This window comes from Meleagris gallopavo, chromosome 21 (assembly GCF_905368555.1).
Source record: "Meleagris gallopavo chromosome 21, MGAL_WU_HG_1.1, whole genome shotgun sequence".
Lineage (NCBI taxonomy): Eukaryota > Metazoa > Chordata > Aves > Galliformes > Phasianidae > Meleagris > Meleagris gallopavo.
In genome coordinates this window covers 2638155-2657335 of record NC_139424.1, presented here as the reverse complement: position 1 = coordinate 2657335, position 19181 = coordinate 2638155, and the positions used below count along the sequence as shown (strand labels likewise).

Here is a 19181-nt window from a genome sequence, read left to right as displayed (position 1 = left end):
AGGGTAATGTACACCTTTTTTAGATAAATAGATGCTCCAGTAATAACTCTCCTTTCCCTCACTCCCAGTGTAGTAAACTTGTATTTAAGGGGAGACTACACTTGAGTCTGCTGGGAGATAGGATGGTGTGCTGTGAGCCAAAGAGATTTTACCTGTCACAGTGTGTTACCTTCCCCTAAAGCAAAGGAGTTTCCCCTTCATTTCTTTGAGTCGCTATCACTAAGGTTCAAGCCAAAGGTTGTACGAAGTACACAGAGCTATAAATTCAACAGGAACAGGAGGAGAGCAAAGAGGAGAGCCTTAGAGAAGTACAGTTCTACCAAGGTGTGTTTTGAGAGATGAGATCAGCCTACCCAGGCGTTTCCTTTTGTGTAGACAGACTGCAGAAAAAAGGAAAACGGCTGAGATCTCGCTATGAATATCCTACAGCAAAAGCTGGGTTTATTGATTTGTGAGAAGAAATAACTTAAATGTTACAGAGCAGCAACATGCCTGGGGCTTCCCGGAGAGATGATTTACTGCTGGAATTTCACAGTTACTGTTTTTCTGAGTATTTGTTTTCTCTCGCACGTCTGTAATGCTGACCAGGAGTCTGCATGCCTTGGTGGCACACACAACTCTCCAGTTAATCAAAGGGGGATGGAAATTAGAATTGGAGATGGATGTTCTTTTCATCCCTCATCATCTCCTAATCTGCTCTGGCATTTGGATCTTGCCGTGAGTTACTCCTGAATTACTACATTTAGGAAGATGGTGCTCGAAGTTCAAAGCAAGAAGATAAGGAAATAGAACTTTTTAACCTTCAAAAACTTCCCCTAAGTGTTTTGATGGGGCACTAGGGGCAGTTTTCCTTCAGTGGGCAGTGGCAGTATGGAAGGTTATTGGTTACTTTTTCCTCTATCCTGGACAAATGTGAAGATCAGTGCAGTGTTAAATGCTTTGGCTGACACTGGAGACAACCTATTTGGAAGGAGGGTCCAGATTTGACCGGTGACTAAGGAAAAGGACAGTAAAATTGCATGATTAAATAAAATCATGAGTTCCAAAAATCATATGGGTATCTAACATTGCTGTGGGCATTTTATCTATAAGCACCATTTTCGTAAGGCTCTTAGGATAGGAAATGTTAGTTAACATGCTGTTTCTTGGTTTGGTGTCCTTGAAACAAGAACATCCTTGTGCCTATGCCCACCCTGTGTTCAGGAGGCTGTTTAACTGAGTGTTGGTCAGTAACAAACCTGAGCTAGAAGGCTGTAAACGAGATGCAGGCTGTCTCGAAGATCTTTCTTGGAAAGAATGAGGTTGGGAAACCATTGGTGCCAGAAAGAGAACAGCTCTGAAGCAGTGAACAAAATAGAATTGGGCTGTATGTATTTTATTTTTTTCAGTTTACACAGAAGCAGAAATATGTTAAAGGAATTATTCAGGGATACGTACCATCTTCCATCCTCTTTAACAGCATAGAATGAAACAGGGCTTTTTGGAGACATGGCCCATATAGAATTGAGTCTTGCTAATTACCAAGCACTTCCTGAAAGAAGCATGTTTTGCCCAATGAAACTTACAGGTTCAAGTCTTCAGTTACCATTGATGCCTGGAAGTTTAAACAAAGAGAACTAGAAGCAGAAGGAAATGGCTGCAAGCAGCGTGTCCTGTGAATGAATGGGTTCTTCAGCTCTTAGTCTGGTCTCCACATGAACTTGGCTGTATAAATCTGGGGCAATGTAGGACTTGACACATAGGCACTAACTTGAAAATTCTAGAGAATATGTTAGAGTGGTGAGGTGCTGGAACAGCTGCCCAGAGAGGCTGTGGGTGCCCCGTCCATCCCTGGAGGTGTTCAAGGCCAGGTTGGATGGGGCCCTGGGCAGCCTGGGCTGCTGTGAGATGTGGAGGTTGGTGGCCCTGCATGTGGCAGGGGGTTGGAGCTTCGTGATCCTTGAGGTCCCTTCCAACCTGGGCCATTCTATGAAAATACGACATAATCTTGTGCTTCCTGGAGTATTTTTTTACTTTCCCCTAGTAGTTACATACTTTTCACATTAGTATCACCTGTGTACAAAAAGAAAAACATCTGCACGACTTTGGAGAGTGGCACTGGTCGTGTTGTAAGTCATTGGCTGAGGGATGTGCAGGACAGCAATGACAGGATGGAATGACATCTCCTCCTCTTTTCAAAGGAACTATTAGGATGTGAAAAATGCTGCACTGAGTACTTTCTCTGGTATGAGGTGGTGCTGAGCTCTGCCTGCACATCTGGTAGTGCAGACTCTGTGATTTGAGCAGTTATGTTTTGTACCTTTGTGACCATCATTCCTCTGCTGTCCTTGCAGCGGTGGAATTAAGTTCTTATCTCTTCAGTTCTCTTCTTTTCTCATTTTTATGATTTCCTCCCACTTTCATTACTAGATGGAGTTTGGTTTGATTTAATTCTCACTCTGCTTTGTTTTGGCTTTTCTTAGTGGTGAGTTGTGTGCATCTGCCTGATACCTGCACAGACTTATTCAAGGAAAATGTGTCTTTTTTTATTTAAACAAAGTGATCTCTGTGGGGCACTCTTCAGAAACCTGGGTTCACTATGCATGTGGTTTCTATCAACGTGGAAGCCATGGGTATTGAACTCTCTGTACTTAATCCTAGGGGTTAAAGTATTAATGCTTACTGCTGGTGTACTTTTAGACCCTCCTCTGGCTGACCACAATTCCTGTGGAGCTGTGTGATGCTCTGCAGGTCACATTTGCAAATGAGTGTAGCAGTGATTCAATGTAAGCAGATCAATTTCTCCAAATCCTGCATTCCCAGTTAGCAGTGGGACAGCCCTCCTGCATGCCACAGCCACGCCAGTTCTGCTTATCTATGCTGTTGGTATGGAATGTCTTTTGCTCTGTGTGAAGCTATTCGTGCTAGCAGTAGTTTGCTCTTTCAGTTTAACTGCTGTGAGGTTTTAGGGGTGTTAATTTGGTTTTTGAGGTTTCTGCAGCAGCCTTTGTAAAGCAGTCCTCCATATGCTGCAGTCAGAAGAGCTGCTGTGATTAAAACCAGATGAACTCGTAGCATTGGAAATGTTTTCAGTCTCTCTGTATTTGTCTATTTCAAGTAGGTAGAAGTTGTAGAAAGGACTTGCTGGGGATGTGAATCTTGAAAAACAGGGAAAAGAGTGAAGAAAATGCATTGAAAAAGGGCTGAACCATCAACATTTTGATATTTCAAAAGCAGTTTAATAACACACAGGCATACAAGAACTCAAAACCTGCTGTTCTGCATGGGTCTTCCTGGCTGTCCCATAGTCTGGGAAGTGCAGGTGCCTTCCATTAGCCCCTCGATTTTTCAAATTGTGCTCAGGTGAATGAGGAAAGGCACAGAGGTGTTCATAGATCACAGCTGAATTTCAACTTTGCAGGAAGTCTGAAGTGAGCACATGGTGCATAAAGTTGGGTTATTTGTTGGGTTATTTCTCTGTGGAGTGGGAAGATGAGTGTGTTGTAAGAGTCAACTGAAAAAACGTTCTCTTTGTTCCCAAGGAGGCCCTTCTGAAACATCAGAGATGGATGAAAGAATTGCTCTTGCCAAAAGTTACACAGGTAGGTCTGTACATACATATATATATTTAGTTTAGCAGGGTGTGATGTGAACAGCACACACAGAACAAAGCATACAGAAAGCATATCCTTAGGGGAGGCAGTTCCTTACTGAATCTCAAGAACATCTGAGATGAATTGATTCATAAATTGCGTTTCTTTCAGCTTTTTCTTGTTTATTAAAAGTACCATTCTGCCCATTTGCAGACATTAGGAAAAACTCATCTGTGTTTCAAGCAGTGGGTTTCTTTATAAGGTCAGAGTGCTGTCATCAGGTTTCAAAATTCAGAGATTGAACCTTCATTATGGTGTTCATGTGAATGTTATCGTTCTGGATTTTTGGCTTATGAAAGTCCTTGCTTTGAATATTCAATGTCCAGAAGTTATTTTTTTGTGTTGTGAGACGTTTGTCTAAAGGCAGCCACTAGGATTCCAGTTGCAGTGAAAGAGCAGAGAGGAAATAACAGTGGAAGGTGCTTTCCATGAAAGCAAAGCAATTGGATTTTTCTTTTTACAGAAATACTTGAAAAGTTGGCATCTTAATTAAAGTTGTACATTTTCTCCAAGTATTCTTTCTACATGGTTGCCTTTTTGTACTTATTTATTATTATTATTATTAATCCCTCTAGCCATGGTGCTCTGTGGCTTACTGTAGGCAAGTTGTGATGGGAGTTGTCATGCTTCTAATTAATGAATTATAATTATAAGGTGCCTATCACCCAGCATTCTAAACTTCTGCCTCTCAAACCTAAGCTGTAAGCTTATTTTTTGGATATGAAGACCAAGTTATGCTAGGAGCAGTATTCAGTCTTCCCAGTCTCATAATTTCATGCTTTGAAGATACATATCGCCACACTTTAAAGGTGCTGTTACATGAAATTTAAAAGCATTTCTCCTGATGCAGGAGAATGAAGTTCTCTGCTCTCATGCTGGCTGCACAGCTAGCACTGCTTATTTGAAAGGAAAGAATCTAGGCACTTTATTTTCCAAAGCATAATGCTGTGAGCCCTCGGTGCCTGATTATGGAGAGTGATAGCAAATGGCTGAGAATCTGACTTTGCTTTATTTTTGCCTATGTAGAATTTCATAGTGATGGATGCAGTGTGTGGCACTTTGTGTCAGAGTACAGATTTCTTACATTCTTTTCCTGAATGAGGGAGAGACAAAACTTGCACGTGCACGAAATGGCCCAGCTTAGCTATAGCTGCCAAGTGCTTGTTGGTTTTAGTAGGACTGGGTGAGGGTGGAGAACAGCACTGCTGAAATTCAGTAATCAGAAAGTCAAGGTTGTTGAAAGGAATTGTTTTAAACTGAATGGCAGTGCCAGAGAGTGACAACATTAAGAACCGTAAAGGATGCTGCTGCTTTGCACCTGTGTTTATTTACCTTATTACCTGATGTAAGGAAGTACTTGAAGATCAAAAAAATACCTCACCATGATCATACTGTGTTGGAAAAAAAAAAAGCAACCAAAAGCCTTTAGTGTTTATGCCTGATGATATATTTGACATAATTTGTGTCATCCAGCTAAGGTATCTCAGTATTGCTGGACCTCTACCACACGTGGCATCACGTGGAAAGAAGAGAAGGGTCCCTCCAACTTGTTCCCAAAGTGATGTGGGGTGATAGATCTTACAGAAACCTGAGCTAAGATAGTCCTCAAAGGGTGCAAACACAGTGTTGCTCTGCCAGAATAGTTAATGTTTTCCCTCATGCACAACTATGAGTAGTTACTGAGATGACTGACTTTGCTTTTTTTGAATTTTCTAGGAGTTAAATTCAAATTGCTTTCTGCTACCAGGTGCTGATGGGCCTAATCCTGTTTATTGTATTGGTACAGGCTGCCCCTACACAAGCATTTTCATTTTCACTGTCAGCCTTTGGAGTCTGTTGTGGAAAACCATTGTAGTGCAACAGCTCTGAATCTGTGTAAATGATAAAGAAATACATCATCTGTAGGGCTACACAGGCTTTGTTTGTTTTTGGTAATCCTTGATAACTAAGAGAAAAATATTTATGATTCTATTAATCCTATTAAGCCAAGAGTAAGGAATTTCCTCCTGTCATTAATGCCAACTCTCTGTGCTGCTGTACATGTGATTTAGTGTGTATAATCCCTGCCTCCTTACCCCTGCCTGGAGTTGCTTAAAGGCTTATGCTAAGATAGCTTTGCTCCTTTTTTTTATTGCATGCTGTGAATGCAAAATATTTCAGTGAGCCAGGGAGCTTCTTGACAGGTGTCAGTTAAAGCAGAAAATCATTGAGTGCTTGGTTAAAAATGTTTGTGTCCATCGTTCAGAAGTTGTTTTTTCTCCCCTTCAGATTCCTCCCAGCATCCTCCTTCAGAAACACGTGAGGATCCTGAGGTCGAGGTCACCCTGGAAGGTTAGTTATCGGGTTCCTGTGTTTCTGTTTGTAGGGCTTTTAGGTCAGTACGTAATACTGTACTTCCTACTTCCTAATGTGTGATATTATACTTCCTAAAGCAACTGGGCTTGTTCAGCATGAAGAAGAGAAGGCTGTGGGTAAACCTCATTACAGCCTTCCAGTACTTGAAGAAGTTTACAAACAGGAAGGAAAGCAACTTCGTACGTGGGCAGAGAGTGATAGGACGAGGGAATGGCTTTAAAGTAAAAGAGGAGAGACTTAGGTTAGATGTTAGGGGGAAATTCTTTTACTCAGAAGGTGGTGAGACCCTGGCACTGCTGCCCATTGAAGTGTGGGTGCCCCATCCCTGGGGGTGCAGGCTGGTCTGATAGGGGGGCAACCAGTCCGTGGCATTGGGTGGATCCTGGGTGGGTTGTGAGGTCCCTGTCAGCCCAACCATGCTTTGATTCTTTGGTTCTAAGTAAACTATATGCACATCGACCTGGGCGTATGCTATTCTATATGTGAAATTAACTTCTCTGTCTGCTTTAACCATTTTCTCATTCAAAGATTGCAAGTGTTGGTGATTGGAGTTTTCCAAGAACTTGTGAGTTTGTAGAGAAGTCAGTATTGTGGGCTGGGAGCTGACTGGCTGAGTAGCACCTTGCTTAAAAAAGACCTCAGGGTCACAGATGTCTACTGCATCCACTTGTATGTTTTTTTGGGCTAGGGCAGACCTTCTGTTTAATGAATTTCACTGAAGTTCATCAGTTTTACATTGATTTTAAACTGGCTTTAGCACCTTTGAGGTCTTCAGTATTGAACTTAGGCATTATTTGTCAGTGCTTATTGGTGGAAGGATACTTTTAGTTAGGTACAAAATCTAGTCTGTATGTGCACAATTCATTTGCTGTTTCTTTTGCTGTCACATACTCATTGTGTGATCATGAGATGACTAGCTGTTTCAGAGAACAATATTGTTTTCCTTAGGAAATGTAAAGAAGCTTTGATTTTTTTTTTTTTTTTTTTTTCTCCTATGTTCTGCTTTGTGCCAGTGTTCTCACACAAATTATTCCCACACAGGCCAGCAGCTTTCTAGAGTTACTCAAGTAATTTATTGCAAAACGTGAAGCTCTCATAAAGCATGGATCAACATTTGTACTAAAGCTTGAAATTCAAATAGTTCCAACATTGCACATCTTTTCTCTGGATGGTAAAGCAGTGATATCTTCATGTTTCTTTCAGATGATGAAGACTACTTGCCCCCTAACAAGAGATCGAAGAACACTGAGACAGCAAATGAAGCTGCCAGTACTGGGAAAAGAAAAGCAAGAGAGTTCAATTTTGGTAAGAAAAAAAAATTCAAGATTTATTTCTCTCTGATTTGTTTTATAAAAAGGTATTAGAGAGTTTCACAGTGCCAGAGTAAGGCATGCCAGTGCTTGGTCAGTTTTTTGGTCGGTTGACTTACTGTACAAGAAAATCAGGCTGAATGTGCTACTGAACTGAATGATGACAAGCATTAGATCAAGAATGTGTCCAGATGGTCTTCCTTGATATGCACTGTGAGCTGTGAAGGCAACCAGTAAATCTGTTGTGCTGAGTGGCATGTTCTCATCCTCACAGATACACAAACCGTTATCTCAGGACTGTCCGTGTGTTCAGCATCTCTATGCAATGAAACAGGGTTTTCCCTTCAGCCCAATAAATTCTGACTTGTATCTTCCTGACTCTTATGGTAGAGTTGCTGTTAATCCACTGTCCTGCAGTTCAACAGAAAATGCTGTTGTGTGCTCTCTGTCATAAGCAGAAAATAAGATGTTAATGTGTTGGCATTTAATCCAATTTTCCAGGGAATACACAGTTGGAATTGGATAAATTCTGTCTTGCAACTTGCATCTTCCTTCAGAAGTAGGATTTATGAGGACGTCTTGCAAAATCAGGACTTGGGGAAATGTTGGATTAAGGAAGAGGAAGACATGGTGCTTCCTGATGCATGTAGTTGTATGGATTAACACCAAAACAAGTTCACGTACTCACTGTAAGCTTTATCAAGCTGTTCAGGCCCTGGATTCAGATAGCTATCAATGGCAGCTGCAAACTGACTTTTCACCTAATGGTGGTCAGAGTCTGAGGCATCAAAGAAAAGTTTGGGACTTGATTTAGCATGGGTTTTGTCCTTCTATGGACAAACTTGATTTAAGATCTACACAGGTTTGGGAAGCATTCTTAAACATTCTATTCTCTTTTCCTTTCTGATTTTATCCATATTTTTTGAGGTTTAGTATTGCCCCCTATATGTAGATGAGCAATAACAGCACACTGCATGTTTCTGTTAGTGGTAACAGGTTTTACAAGAGATTCTCGTTTTTATCTGCAGTCTGACAAGTTCTCTCTTCTTTGCAGATAAATGGAATGCACGAATTACAGACTTGAGAAGGCAAGTTGAAGAACTGTTTGAGAAAAAATATGGTATGTGTCACATTCCTCTTAGAACAACTGCTTCTGTTCCTTTGGCAATGGAAATCACAGCATTTTCGTATACATGTTGTTGTTGGCTCTGAAGCAGACTAGCACCAAAGAGTAAAATGTTACTAGAGTGCTTAAAACAGTGGGCATTAGCCTTTTTGATGAGAGAAGTTTGGCATTGGAGTGCAAAACTTGATTTAAGTTTTCAGTTATGTTCAGTTTTCTGGAGCATGGCTCCAGTATGGTAATGCTTTGGGCACCTGGATTTGAAAGACTCACTGTTTATTGGTAATTAAACATGATCTTTAAGTGAGATAACCTTAGAGAATGCCTTTGGGGATTGGTTACCATTGACTGTTACTTTCTGATCATGGTTGATTTGCACTGAAGCATATCCTGGGGAAAAAAAGAAGCACATGTATTAGACTTTGGAATAGCTTTGGGTGTTGTACATAAGCATCTTTTGTGTCCCCATATGACCGAGTAAGACAGCAGCAGCACAAATTTCAAAATACCCAGTGGTGCTTTTGCCCTCAAAAGTGGAAGTGTTCTCTGAATGGAGCTTGTGGTCTGTCAGAGTTGTTGCATGTTTCAGATGTGACCATCAGCTGACATTCAAACAGCCCATTGGAGGCAGCTCACACTGAATGAGAACAGCTCAAGGTGTTTTGTTGCTTCTGTTTGTTGTTTTCGCTGCAGAAATTCTGTGAATTGCTTTAAATTTCATGTTGGTGTTTGCACATATCCAGTGTAAAGGTCTCCTGTGGAGTCTGTTGGGAGAGCTATTCCTGACTTTCTATCTAAGGTCTTGGTATTACACCATCGCCTTTTCCCCTGTGGATGACAGTCCATTGATTCGTGAACCAATTCCATACCAGATTCCATTTCTTTCTGTCTACATGGGCATGCAATTTCTTATTTACTTAAATGAGTTTTGGATGTCCAGAATTCTCAGAATGCTTTTCAGGTTTGTTGGCTTTTGGAGCTCTGAAGCATTCTAGCAATGTCAGCTGCTGTTGAACATTATTACTGGCATGTCTGAAAATGTATTTATTTTGGTGTTTAGATGTAGACTGAATGGAAATACTTTTTATAGTATAAATGCAAGATAGTGTCTCACAAATATAGGCTAAATTGAAACCTATATTCGATGGGATTTCTGTGCAAAAGCTTGCAAATCTAAGAAGCCTCTTTGCAGACTGTGTCACTGATTGCATTGGTTGATTGAAGAGTATTTGCTGAAACGTTTGTTGATTGAAGTGAAATAAGGACTCCTGCTTAAAAAAGACAAATAATTAAAAAGACAAAACCTCCTCAGCTGTAGCTATTTAAAGAAGCTTTTGTTACTTTGAAGGAATGATCTAGCTTTTACTGCTTTCCTTGCTTTTTTCCCCCCCCCGTGGCCAACTGTTACTCATGAATCCTGCTTTCCAGCTGAAACTCATCTCTGGATTTGTTATGCTCCTTACAACTCACAACAGCCTCCAGGGCTGCAAGTTTTGTTTGCATTTCTTAGAAAAGGTACATAACTGCAGTAAGAAGCTGCTTCAGCGAAGGGCTGGGATGATACACAGCAGTTCACTTGGTGGTTGTCCCACGTCTCCTCTGACAGTCATGTTTGGATAGGTTTTCTTTAGTCTGTTTGTCCATCTCTTTGCAGAAGTACATTCTGGCTTTAGTTTTGGCCATCTTATTATCAGCAGTTGGAGCCAACTCTGGTTGAAACACAGCTCTCCTCATGATTTTCTGGAACTTATGTATTTCATGCTCATCAGAATTTAAGACAAAAATGCAGGCGGTGTTTTCAAAGCTTCCCCTTTCGTGCCATAAACACACCTGAAATCATCATTTCTAAGTGATAGAAAGGGTATGTTATCCTTATGCCTTTAAAAACTAAATTGCTTTATTGCACATAAGAACTTAGGAGCTCATGTGAACTCTTGCAAATATGCTATCTGTTTTCCATTGCTTGAAAAAGTGCCTTCAGTAGTTTCGTGCTGCAAGCAGATACATAACTGCATGCAATAAGTTGCATTATCAAAGAAAGCACCTCTTTGATCTGTTAATATTTTTCTCCTCACATAATTTCTTACATCTGATGTCCATAGCAAAACAACAGAATGTTCCAAACTATTTGCAGACCAATCAAATGCTGGTAGGGAATTCTTGTTGCGTGACCTGCAAAATTAATGTTCCCTTGTGAGTAAAAAGAGATTAGAGCTCTTGGTATTTGCAAATTATCATGTCTTTTTTTTTTTTTTTTTTTTTTTTTTTTTATTACATGTGACAGCATGGTACCTGGAGAGGGTACTTTGGAGGGGGAATGGCTGTTTACAAGGGATAGTGATAGGATAAGGGGGAATGGCTTTAAACTGAGACAGGGGAGGTTTAGGTTAGATGTAAGGAGGAGGTTTTTCACACAGGGTGGTGAGGCACTGGAACAGGTTGCCCAAGGAGGCTGTGGATGCCCTAAACCTGGAGGCATTCAAGGCCAGGTTGGATGTGGCACTGGGCAGCCTGGTCTGCTGGTTGGTGACCTGCACACAGCAGGGGGTTGGAACTGGATGATCACTGTGGTCCTTTTCAACCCAGGCCATTCTGTGATTCTGGGGTGGTAGGTGTATCAATGTGATCTGGTCCTTGTAACTTTAAGAGATACACTGAGGTTATTTTCCAGTGCTGTGAGAATCCATTGTGTGTTTTTTCACTGGCTTCAGAGGTTTCATTAGCAGGGCAGAACTTTTCTGGGTGATGTTAGAAGTATACTCTGAAGTTCTGTAGTGATTTCTTGCATTCCTAAAGCACACCAAAACTTTAATACGAACAGACCCCTCCCCCGTAAGACAGTTTTGTAAACCAATAATGGCAGAGCAGCCACAAGCTGGTCTAATTATTTCATTCTCCTTCTCTCTTAAAGCTCAGGCCATAAAAGCAAAGGGCCCCGTGTCCGTGCCGTACGCCCTCTTCCAGTCACACATGGAAGACCTCTATGTGGAAGGCCTGCCGGAAGGCGTTCCCTTCAGAAGGCCATCCACGTACGGCATTCCTCGTCTGGAGAGGATTCTCGTAGCGAAGGAGCGGATCCGGTTTGTCATTAAAAAGTAAGGAATCTTCTGGGTTTTGTCCCTATTTCACCCTTTTTTTTTTTTCTTTCTTTCTTTTGATCCACTCTGCTTCATGTCATCTTCGCGTGTTTCCACACTGATTTCTGCTGAGGCGTTGCTTTGCAGTATTGATGAGTAGTTTTTACTTCAGGCTTGCTCAGATGAGAAATTCAGCTTATCAGATCAGCAGAACGCCACAGCAGTGACTTAGATCTGGATGGATATCTTAAATCTTAGAGGCTTTTTGTCATGGGCAGATCACTTTGTAATATTTTAGTCTCAGCAGCTCTAAGATGCACTGAAAGCCATTGACTTAAGCACATTTAATGCTGTCTGAAGATCCTGGCCTGAGTTTCAGTTTCAGACAGTGCTTTTATTTTTCTCTTGCTGCAATGTTGTAAAGGTCTGTATCCGCAGATAACATCTCCCAGGACAGGTTTGAGGCCAAAACAGTGGCTGCTACTTAGGATTTAGTTGCTATGATTCTGTGATGGTAGGTGTATCAATGTGATCTGGTCCTTGTAACTTTAAGAGATATACTGAGGTTATTTTCCAGTGCTGTGAGAATCCATTGTGTGCACTACAGTGTCCTTGATGTTATCATGGAGTATAGCTGATAGCATACATGAAGACAGACCTTACATGTACATGGGAACTGTTTGAGGGCCCAGTTGCCTTCCCTCTCACCCTGGCAGGATATCATCTGCCTTTAAGTCTCGCATCTTAACTCTGTGGCATCTTCTGGGCTCCTTTCTCTTTTTCTCACTTCTTGCCTCAATGTCTTTTCTAGGAGAACACTGACATGGCTTGCTACAGAGGCAGGTGGGATTTTGGGGTGCCTGAACCTAGTGTGAATTCAGGATATGCTGGGAGAGATTATGCAGTGCCCCGTGTACCACTTTGGTAGACCGATGTGCAGATTTGATAGTGCCTGGTTATTTGCCTTTTGTCACTTGTTGCTTCACTTCAGACATGTGATGTTTTACACCAGAGATGGGTATTGATATTTTACTGTGAGTAACAGCTGGCATTGTACTATTGTGCAAGGCTGTAGGGCTAATCCAGGAGCTTTTGAAGTGGGTAGGGATGTGCTGATTGCAGTGGTCAGGCTCAGAATCTGTGGAAGTGACAGCCTTTGCCTCTGTGCATGCCACCTTTGAAAGGTTTTGTGTTCTGTTTCTGTCACCCCAAACTTGCAGGTAAACAGAAAAGAGGGAGAGCCATAGCTCTGCCTTTTTTCTCACTTAAAATCAGCCACTATGCAAAGATTTTAATATTAATGCAATACAGAAGCCAGCTCTGATCAGATTTCTGTTAGTGGGTAACAGTAACTCATTTATGCTGCTTATCAGTCTTGCAGTGTATGGTAACCAGAGCAACACAACAACTCTGTGAGAAATGTCATAATTAAAAAAATGTGGTGTTCTAGTATGGATAAAACCAGCTGTGATTGTCAAACAGAAATGTCTGCTGTAAATGTTGCTTTTTAAAGGTTAACTTTTCAGTTTGCTTCTTTGTCTCTGATGATGGTTTTGACTGGTAAGTGCATCTTAGAACTCAGAGATGATTTCAGTCTCTGTTAGTATGAAATGTTATGGCTCTGGTGGATATGAGTGTCAGAAATGAGAAATATTTTTGTCAGAGTTTCACCCATCTCTTATCATATTTCAGTGTTAATTGGAATGTAATATTATGAATCTTAATATCTCGTTACTGGTTTTGATCCTTCAGTGGTGACTTGTATTTGCTAGATGTATCTGCTAGAGAGGCTGTGACTAAGGGCTGTAACTTCTGGTTTACCCCAGTTTGTATCACTTTTGAAGCGTGGATCTTAAATCTTCTAGGCACGAGCTTTTGAATTCAACACAAGAAGATGCACCAGTGGACAAACCAGCTGCAGGAGGTAGGTCTTCAGATGTGCAAGCTGAGTACCATATGGTTTCCTCCTTGTCTGTTGGTCTTAGCAATGCCTATCACCAGCTTTTACTGATGACACACTGCAAATAATTCTTCTTGTTCTGGATTATCTTTAGCTACAGCGTGATAGCAGTTGATCAATAAAGTCTTCAGATCCTGCAAGTAGTTTGGAAATCTAGCAATTTTTTCCACTGCATTTATTCTTTATTCATAAGCACTACACTATTCTAAGATAATATAATTAGATGTAGAAAGATATTTTAAAAATCATTGATGTGCCATCCCAAAATTCGTGAATTTGAGATGTGTTTAAAAAAAAAAAAAACAAAAAAACAAAAACAACAAAAACTACACATTAATTAAAGCCTCAAGTAAAATTGTAAACGTTTGAGTGGGAATAGACATATTGTAAAGTATTTTGTCATGTGCTTCAAGATTGGCTCTTCAGGAATATTTACTTGCATCTGGCATTTGCCAAAATTAGATGAATTAAAATGCATTAATGAATGCACTGGTAATAGAGACATCTACTAGTGTGGTGTATGACTTGCTTGATTTCCTCTATAGTTATATTCCACTGTCTTTTGGGTTTCAGGTTGTTGTTTGTTTTTTTGTTTTTTTTTTTTTAACTGTCCAAGTATGCCAGGTGCTGAGAGCTTTGTGTGCCTGAGCTGTGGGAGCAGATCAGTTGCTCCCAACCCCACCGTGCAGCTGGCTGGAATCCCAGCTTGGCTGTATTGTGTGCTTGTAGTCATACCAGAGCAATTCCAAGTTCAGAAGACACAAGGGTATAAATTGTGTTGTCTGCACTACTGCAGCACCATTATAGTGGGTTACGTACCTGTGGTCTTCTGTTATAAAAAGTGTATCAAAGACTGTACTTAAAGTGAACACTGAAGGTCTAAATTAAGAAATGATGTCTTAAGGATGCCTCTTTAAAGTTTTAGTGCAGTGTAAGTTAACTTAGGGTTTTGAGTCTTAACCCACTGTTCCTTTGAGCATCAAATTTGGCTATAAAAATAGTAGGTAAGCTAATGATTGACTCTTAAACACAACTGTTCTCATATGTGGGTTTTAAAATAAGCCTTTTTCTCTACTGTTTCTGTCATATGTAAAGTGGTGGTTATGAAGACAGAAAAGGTATGTTACATATCCTGTAAATCCCTTGTAGCTAAGAAGAATAGTGGCAGTCCGTTGCCTTTTACATTGCTTACCTTCACAAATTTGTGATGATGCCACATCTGTGTGTGACTGCTGTGTTACTTCTCAGAAAACATTTGCTAAAGGTGATGATACCATTTCAGGGAACCCATCTCGGAACACAGCAGCTGTCTGAGCCTCCCTTTCCTTCAGGTTTCTCCATGCTTGGATTCCCCCTTTCCCAGTAGGTCAGCATCTCCTCTGTTATCTCAGGAAGGAGAGCCAGCCCTGGGCTCAGCTCTGTGTCTCTGTATTCCCACTGGTTGCCCCCAGTGGGAGTGAAGCTGTTTATAGGACCGGCAGAAGAAAGATGATTCACGTCTGTGTTCCCGTGGGAAACAGGGCGGTCAGGAAAGTGCTTAAAATAGTGTGGTGCTGAAGTTCTGAGAAGACAGATGGGGCTCAGGAAATGGCTGAAGAATTGTGAACAGGTGCCTATGAAGATAAGGCAGCCTGGTGCAATGCAGTTCTGCAGTGGGAGTTGTTTGTCCATGCTGACTACACCCGCATCATGGCAGCTCAGTGGTTGCTTGTTACAGACAAAGGTTCCTGGGCTTTTATCCCAAATAATACATGACAAAACGTGAACAAGAGCTGCTCCTATTCCAACTACCAAACAGGACAGAGCTGACATCGTCATTTTACTCTTTCACGGGACCAAATCTCACACTGTCTTCAGCTACAAAACTTCCTCTCACAAACTCTACAGAAGATGCATACATATTAATGAGCAACCAAAGAAGCTCAAGTAATAAAATGATGAAAAACTAGATTTAAGCTTGTTTTATTCACCAGGGTACATTAATCTACATAGCTGCCACTTGTGTGTTCTGTATCTCAGTTATGACTTAACTCATATCTTGAGTATTGTCAAGGCAACATTTCAGAGACTTGGAACTAAGCTGCTCGACATTTGAAATGATTTCAAATCATTTGATGTAATTTATTGGGGGTTGGAGCTAGTTGATCTTTGAGGCCTCTTCCAACCCAAGCCATTCTATGATTCTAATAGGTATTGTACACAAACAATGAGAGAAACAGATTCAGGAAGCTCAGCATGAGTACACAACTAGGAGCAGAATGATCCTTGGAGCATCTGTTGTGAAAGCTTGCTTGTGGATGTGCAGTGCTTAAGGAAAACTCCTTGAAAACAAGTTTTTTGTGTGCATAGCTTTAAGGTAATATTTGAGATGATTAAAATGGGGAAAAAAAAAACAAAACAAACAACTGATTGATCCCACCTCCAAATGGGATCTATGGATTGAAAGAATATAAAAGCACTGCAGTTGAGAGTTGAATACGTACTTCTTCAGCTATCCAACTGAAAATATAACCAAAGTAATTAGGGAATGTTTCTTTCTTTCTTTTTTTTTTTTTTTTTGCCTGTGTCATTCTAAAATACAGTGAAAGAGGAGTGGTATGCCAAAATCAACAAGCTGAGAAAGACGGTAGATCAGCTCTTCTGTAAGAAGTTTGGTGAGCACAGTGTTGTTGTTTACTGTTGTGGTTTTGTATTTCTTGAAGGTTGCTCTCAATCATTTGTGTCATTGTCTTCATAAGTGGCACCTTTGATTATTCATAATCCTGGCAGCTGATTGGAGAAAAAAAAGTATTACTCTATTGTGTATACAACTAGTTAAATTCTTAGTAAAAGAAGTTAAATGCAGTACCATTAAAATTTGAACATTTCTGGATTTTATGAATCTTATGAAGTTGACCATTTTATTTTAGAATTCTGGGTTAAAATGTTATGTGTTGCTCTATAGTGGGTTTAAAACTTTGAATAAAACCACTGTATTATGCCCTAGTGAAGAAGCCCTTAATAATGTCTAGCAATGTGACTGCCATCACATCAACATAATGCAGTTTGTTCTTGATCTGCTGAGACCTGGAGTCTGTTGGATTCAGATATCCTGCACTGGACCAGCTTCCAAGGTCATGCTTGCAGTAATGTGGAGGTTTTGTAGCTTTGAATGAAGCTTGTTCTTAACAGAGAGAGATGGCAAACTGTCCAGTTAATGGATTTATTCTGTTCTAACAGCTGAGGCCTTGGGGAGCACTGAGCCTAAAGCTGTTCCATACCAGAAATTTGAGGTCCATTCTGCTGACCTGTACGTTGAAGGTCTGCCTGAGAACATTCCTTTTAGGAGTCCATCCTGGTATGGGATCCCTCGCCTCGAAAAAATAATTCAAGTGGGCAACAGAATAAAATTTGTAATCAAAAGGTAAAATTTGTTTTAGTGCCTCATCTTTTTTTTTTTTTTTTTTTTTTTTTAAAGAGGGCAAACAAACAGCATTTATGTAATCAACCACTTGGTTTCATTCAGTCACAAAGCATTCGGTCTTCGTTTGCCAAACAGACACGTGAAATATTCTGCATTTTAAACTGAGTATTTGCAACTTTGGACAAGTTTTCCAAAATATTTTGGTAGCGTGTTCACGAGTGTGAAATGCTCAACAGAAAGAGCCTAATTTTTCACTTAATGTTATAAAAAGCATGCATTACTTACGTTGTGTGAAGAATGGGTAGATGATCTGCTTTCTGTTTGCAGGCCAGAGCTGCTAACTCTCAGTTCACCTGAAGTTACTCAACCCGGGACAGACACACCAGGCAAGACAGGTGCTGTCTCTAAGGGGCATTGGTGTGACCTCAAGGGATTGGTGTGGAAACTAATTTGGATGGTTACAACATTTTTCAAGAAGTAATCTTTCCGTGATGCATGCCATGACGTGCTTTTTGTGAGGTTTGACCAGAATGCACTGATCACTATGAAAATAGAACTGTAGTGCAGTCCAGCTATCTTTGAGTAGCTAAAATGGATCGTATGCACAGCCCAGGAGAGCTGGAGTTGTTATCCTGGTCTGATGCAAAGTTCTGAAGTCCCTTAGCATTTCACAGCTAATTTTGTTGGGCTTTTCTTCAAGCCTCTGTTGTTAGGGAATTTTAATGACTTCTTGAAAGCACAAGTGCTTTTGAAATAGTTAATCTGGATTCTTTTCCTTAGTGTGATGATTTATTGTTATTTGCCTGAGACAGCAGGATGCTCTTTTCTTGCTACAGAAGTGTATAATCCAGATCCTTGTTTATTTATTTATTTTTAAAAGTGTGAATCTGCTTGTACTAATAACACAGACTGAGATCCAGAAGGTCCTAGGCTTTTTCCCACACATTTCTCTGGTTAATCAAGCTCTGGCTTGAAGAATCAATTGTATTGAGTTCTTTGCAGGGGGGAAAAAAATCAGACTTGTAGAATCATAGAATGGCTTGGGATGGAGAGGACCTCAAGGACCATCTAGTTCCAGCCCCCCTCCTGTGGGCAGGGATGCTGAGTGCTGGATCAAGCACCAGACCAGGTTGCCCAAGGCATGATCCAGCTTGGCCTTGAGCACCTCCAGGGATGGGGCATCTGCACTCTCTGTCAAAAACTTACCCCTGACATCTAATCTAAATCTCCTCTCTTCTAGCTTTAAGCTCTTGCCCCTTTTCCTATCACTATTTACCTGTAGAAAAAGTTGATTTCACTCCTCTTTATGATCTCTCTTTAAATACTGGAATGCCATAAAGAGGCCTTCTCTACTCCAGGCTCAATAAGCCCAGCTCCCTCACGTTGTCTTAGTAAGAGAGTTGTTCCAGACTCTGATCATCTGTGTAGTCCTTCTCTGGACTCTCTCCAAAAGCTCAACAACTTTCCTGTGCCTGGGGCCCCCAGGCCTGGATGCAGCATTCCAGATGGGGCTTCACGAAGGCAGGGCAAAGCAGAGGGGGATGAGTCCCCTCCTTGTCTGCTGGCACCCTTCTGCTGATGCAGCCCAGAGTACTCCTGGCCTTCCAGGCTGTGAGTGCATACTACTGGCTCATGTCAGCTTTTCCTCAAGCCCTTTTCTTCAGAGCTTCTCTCAAGGAGTTCTCCTCCCAGTCTGTGCATATATCCAGGCTTGCCCTGACCCAAGCCTGGTGTCCTGAGCAAACTTGCTGCGAGTGCACTTGATTCCATCACCTATGCTATTGGTAAAGATGGTAAAGAATACTGGTCCTCATATGGGCTGCTGGGGAACACCGCTCCTGACCAGCCTCCACCTGGACATAGAGCTATTGACAACAGCCCTCTGGCTGCAACCATCCAACCATTCCTTATCCACCAAATAGTCCAGCCTTCAAATCCATATCTCTTCAATTTAGAGATAAGGACGTGGTGTGGGACCATATCAAGCACCTTACACAAGTGCAAGTAGATGACATCTGTTGCATTTCTGTTTGTCCACCGATGCTGTTGCTGGATCATGGGAGGCTGCTAGATGGGTTGGGCACAGTCTGCTCTTAGAGAAGCCGTGCTGGCTTGCTCAGATCACTCCGTCATCTCACATCTGCCTTAACATCTCTTCTAGAAGGATCTGGCACTGTTTGCCAGAAAAGAAAGGCATTTTCTGGCTGCTAAGAGCATCATTTGTTCATCAAAGCTACCAATAGTCAGCACTCCTATATTGACTTCTTTGTGACAAAAAAAACAGGATTGAAGATGATTTTTTTTTAAGCTAATAAAAATAT

The 19181-nt window shown here is 41.1% G+C and overlaps 1 protein-coding gene across 4 annotated transcripts in view; it reads left to right on the top strand.

The window, feature by feature from the left end:
• Positions 1–19181, top strand: part of GTF2I (general transcription factor IIi) — a 55494-nt gene that overhangs the window by 19992 nt on the left and 16321 nt on the right. For all 4 annotated transcript variants that reach the window (XM_085240637.1, XM_085240635.1, XM_085240638.1 and 1 more), the window contains exons 10-18: positions 3522–3581; positions 5901–5963; positions 7191–7292; positions 8352–8417; positions 11332–11515; positions 13363–13421; positions 16040–16111; positions 16677–16860; positions 17188–17255. In XM_085240637.1, the coding sequence (XP_085096763.1) occupies positions 3522–3581; positions 5901–5963; positions 7191–7292; positions 8352–8417; positions 11332–11515; positions 13363–13421; positions 16040–16111; positions 16677–16860; positions 17188–17255 (858 nt within the window). The remainder of the gene's footprint in view (positions 1–3521; positions 3582–5900; positions 5964–7190; positions 7293–8351; positions 8418–11331; positions 11516–13362; positions 13422–16039; positions 16112–16676; positions 16861–17187; positions 17256–19181) is intronic.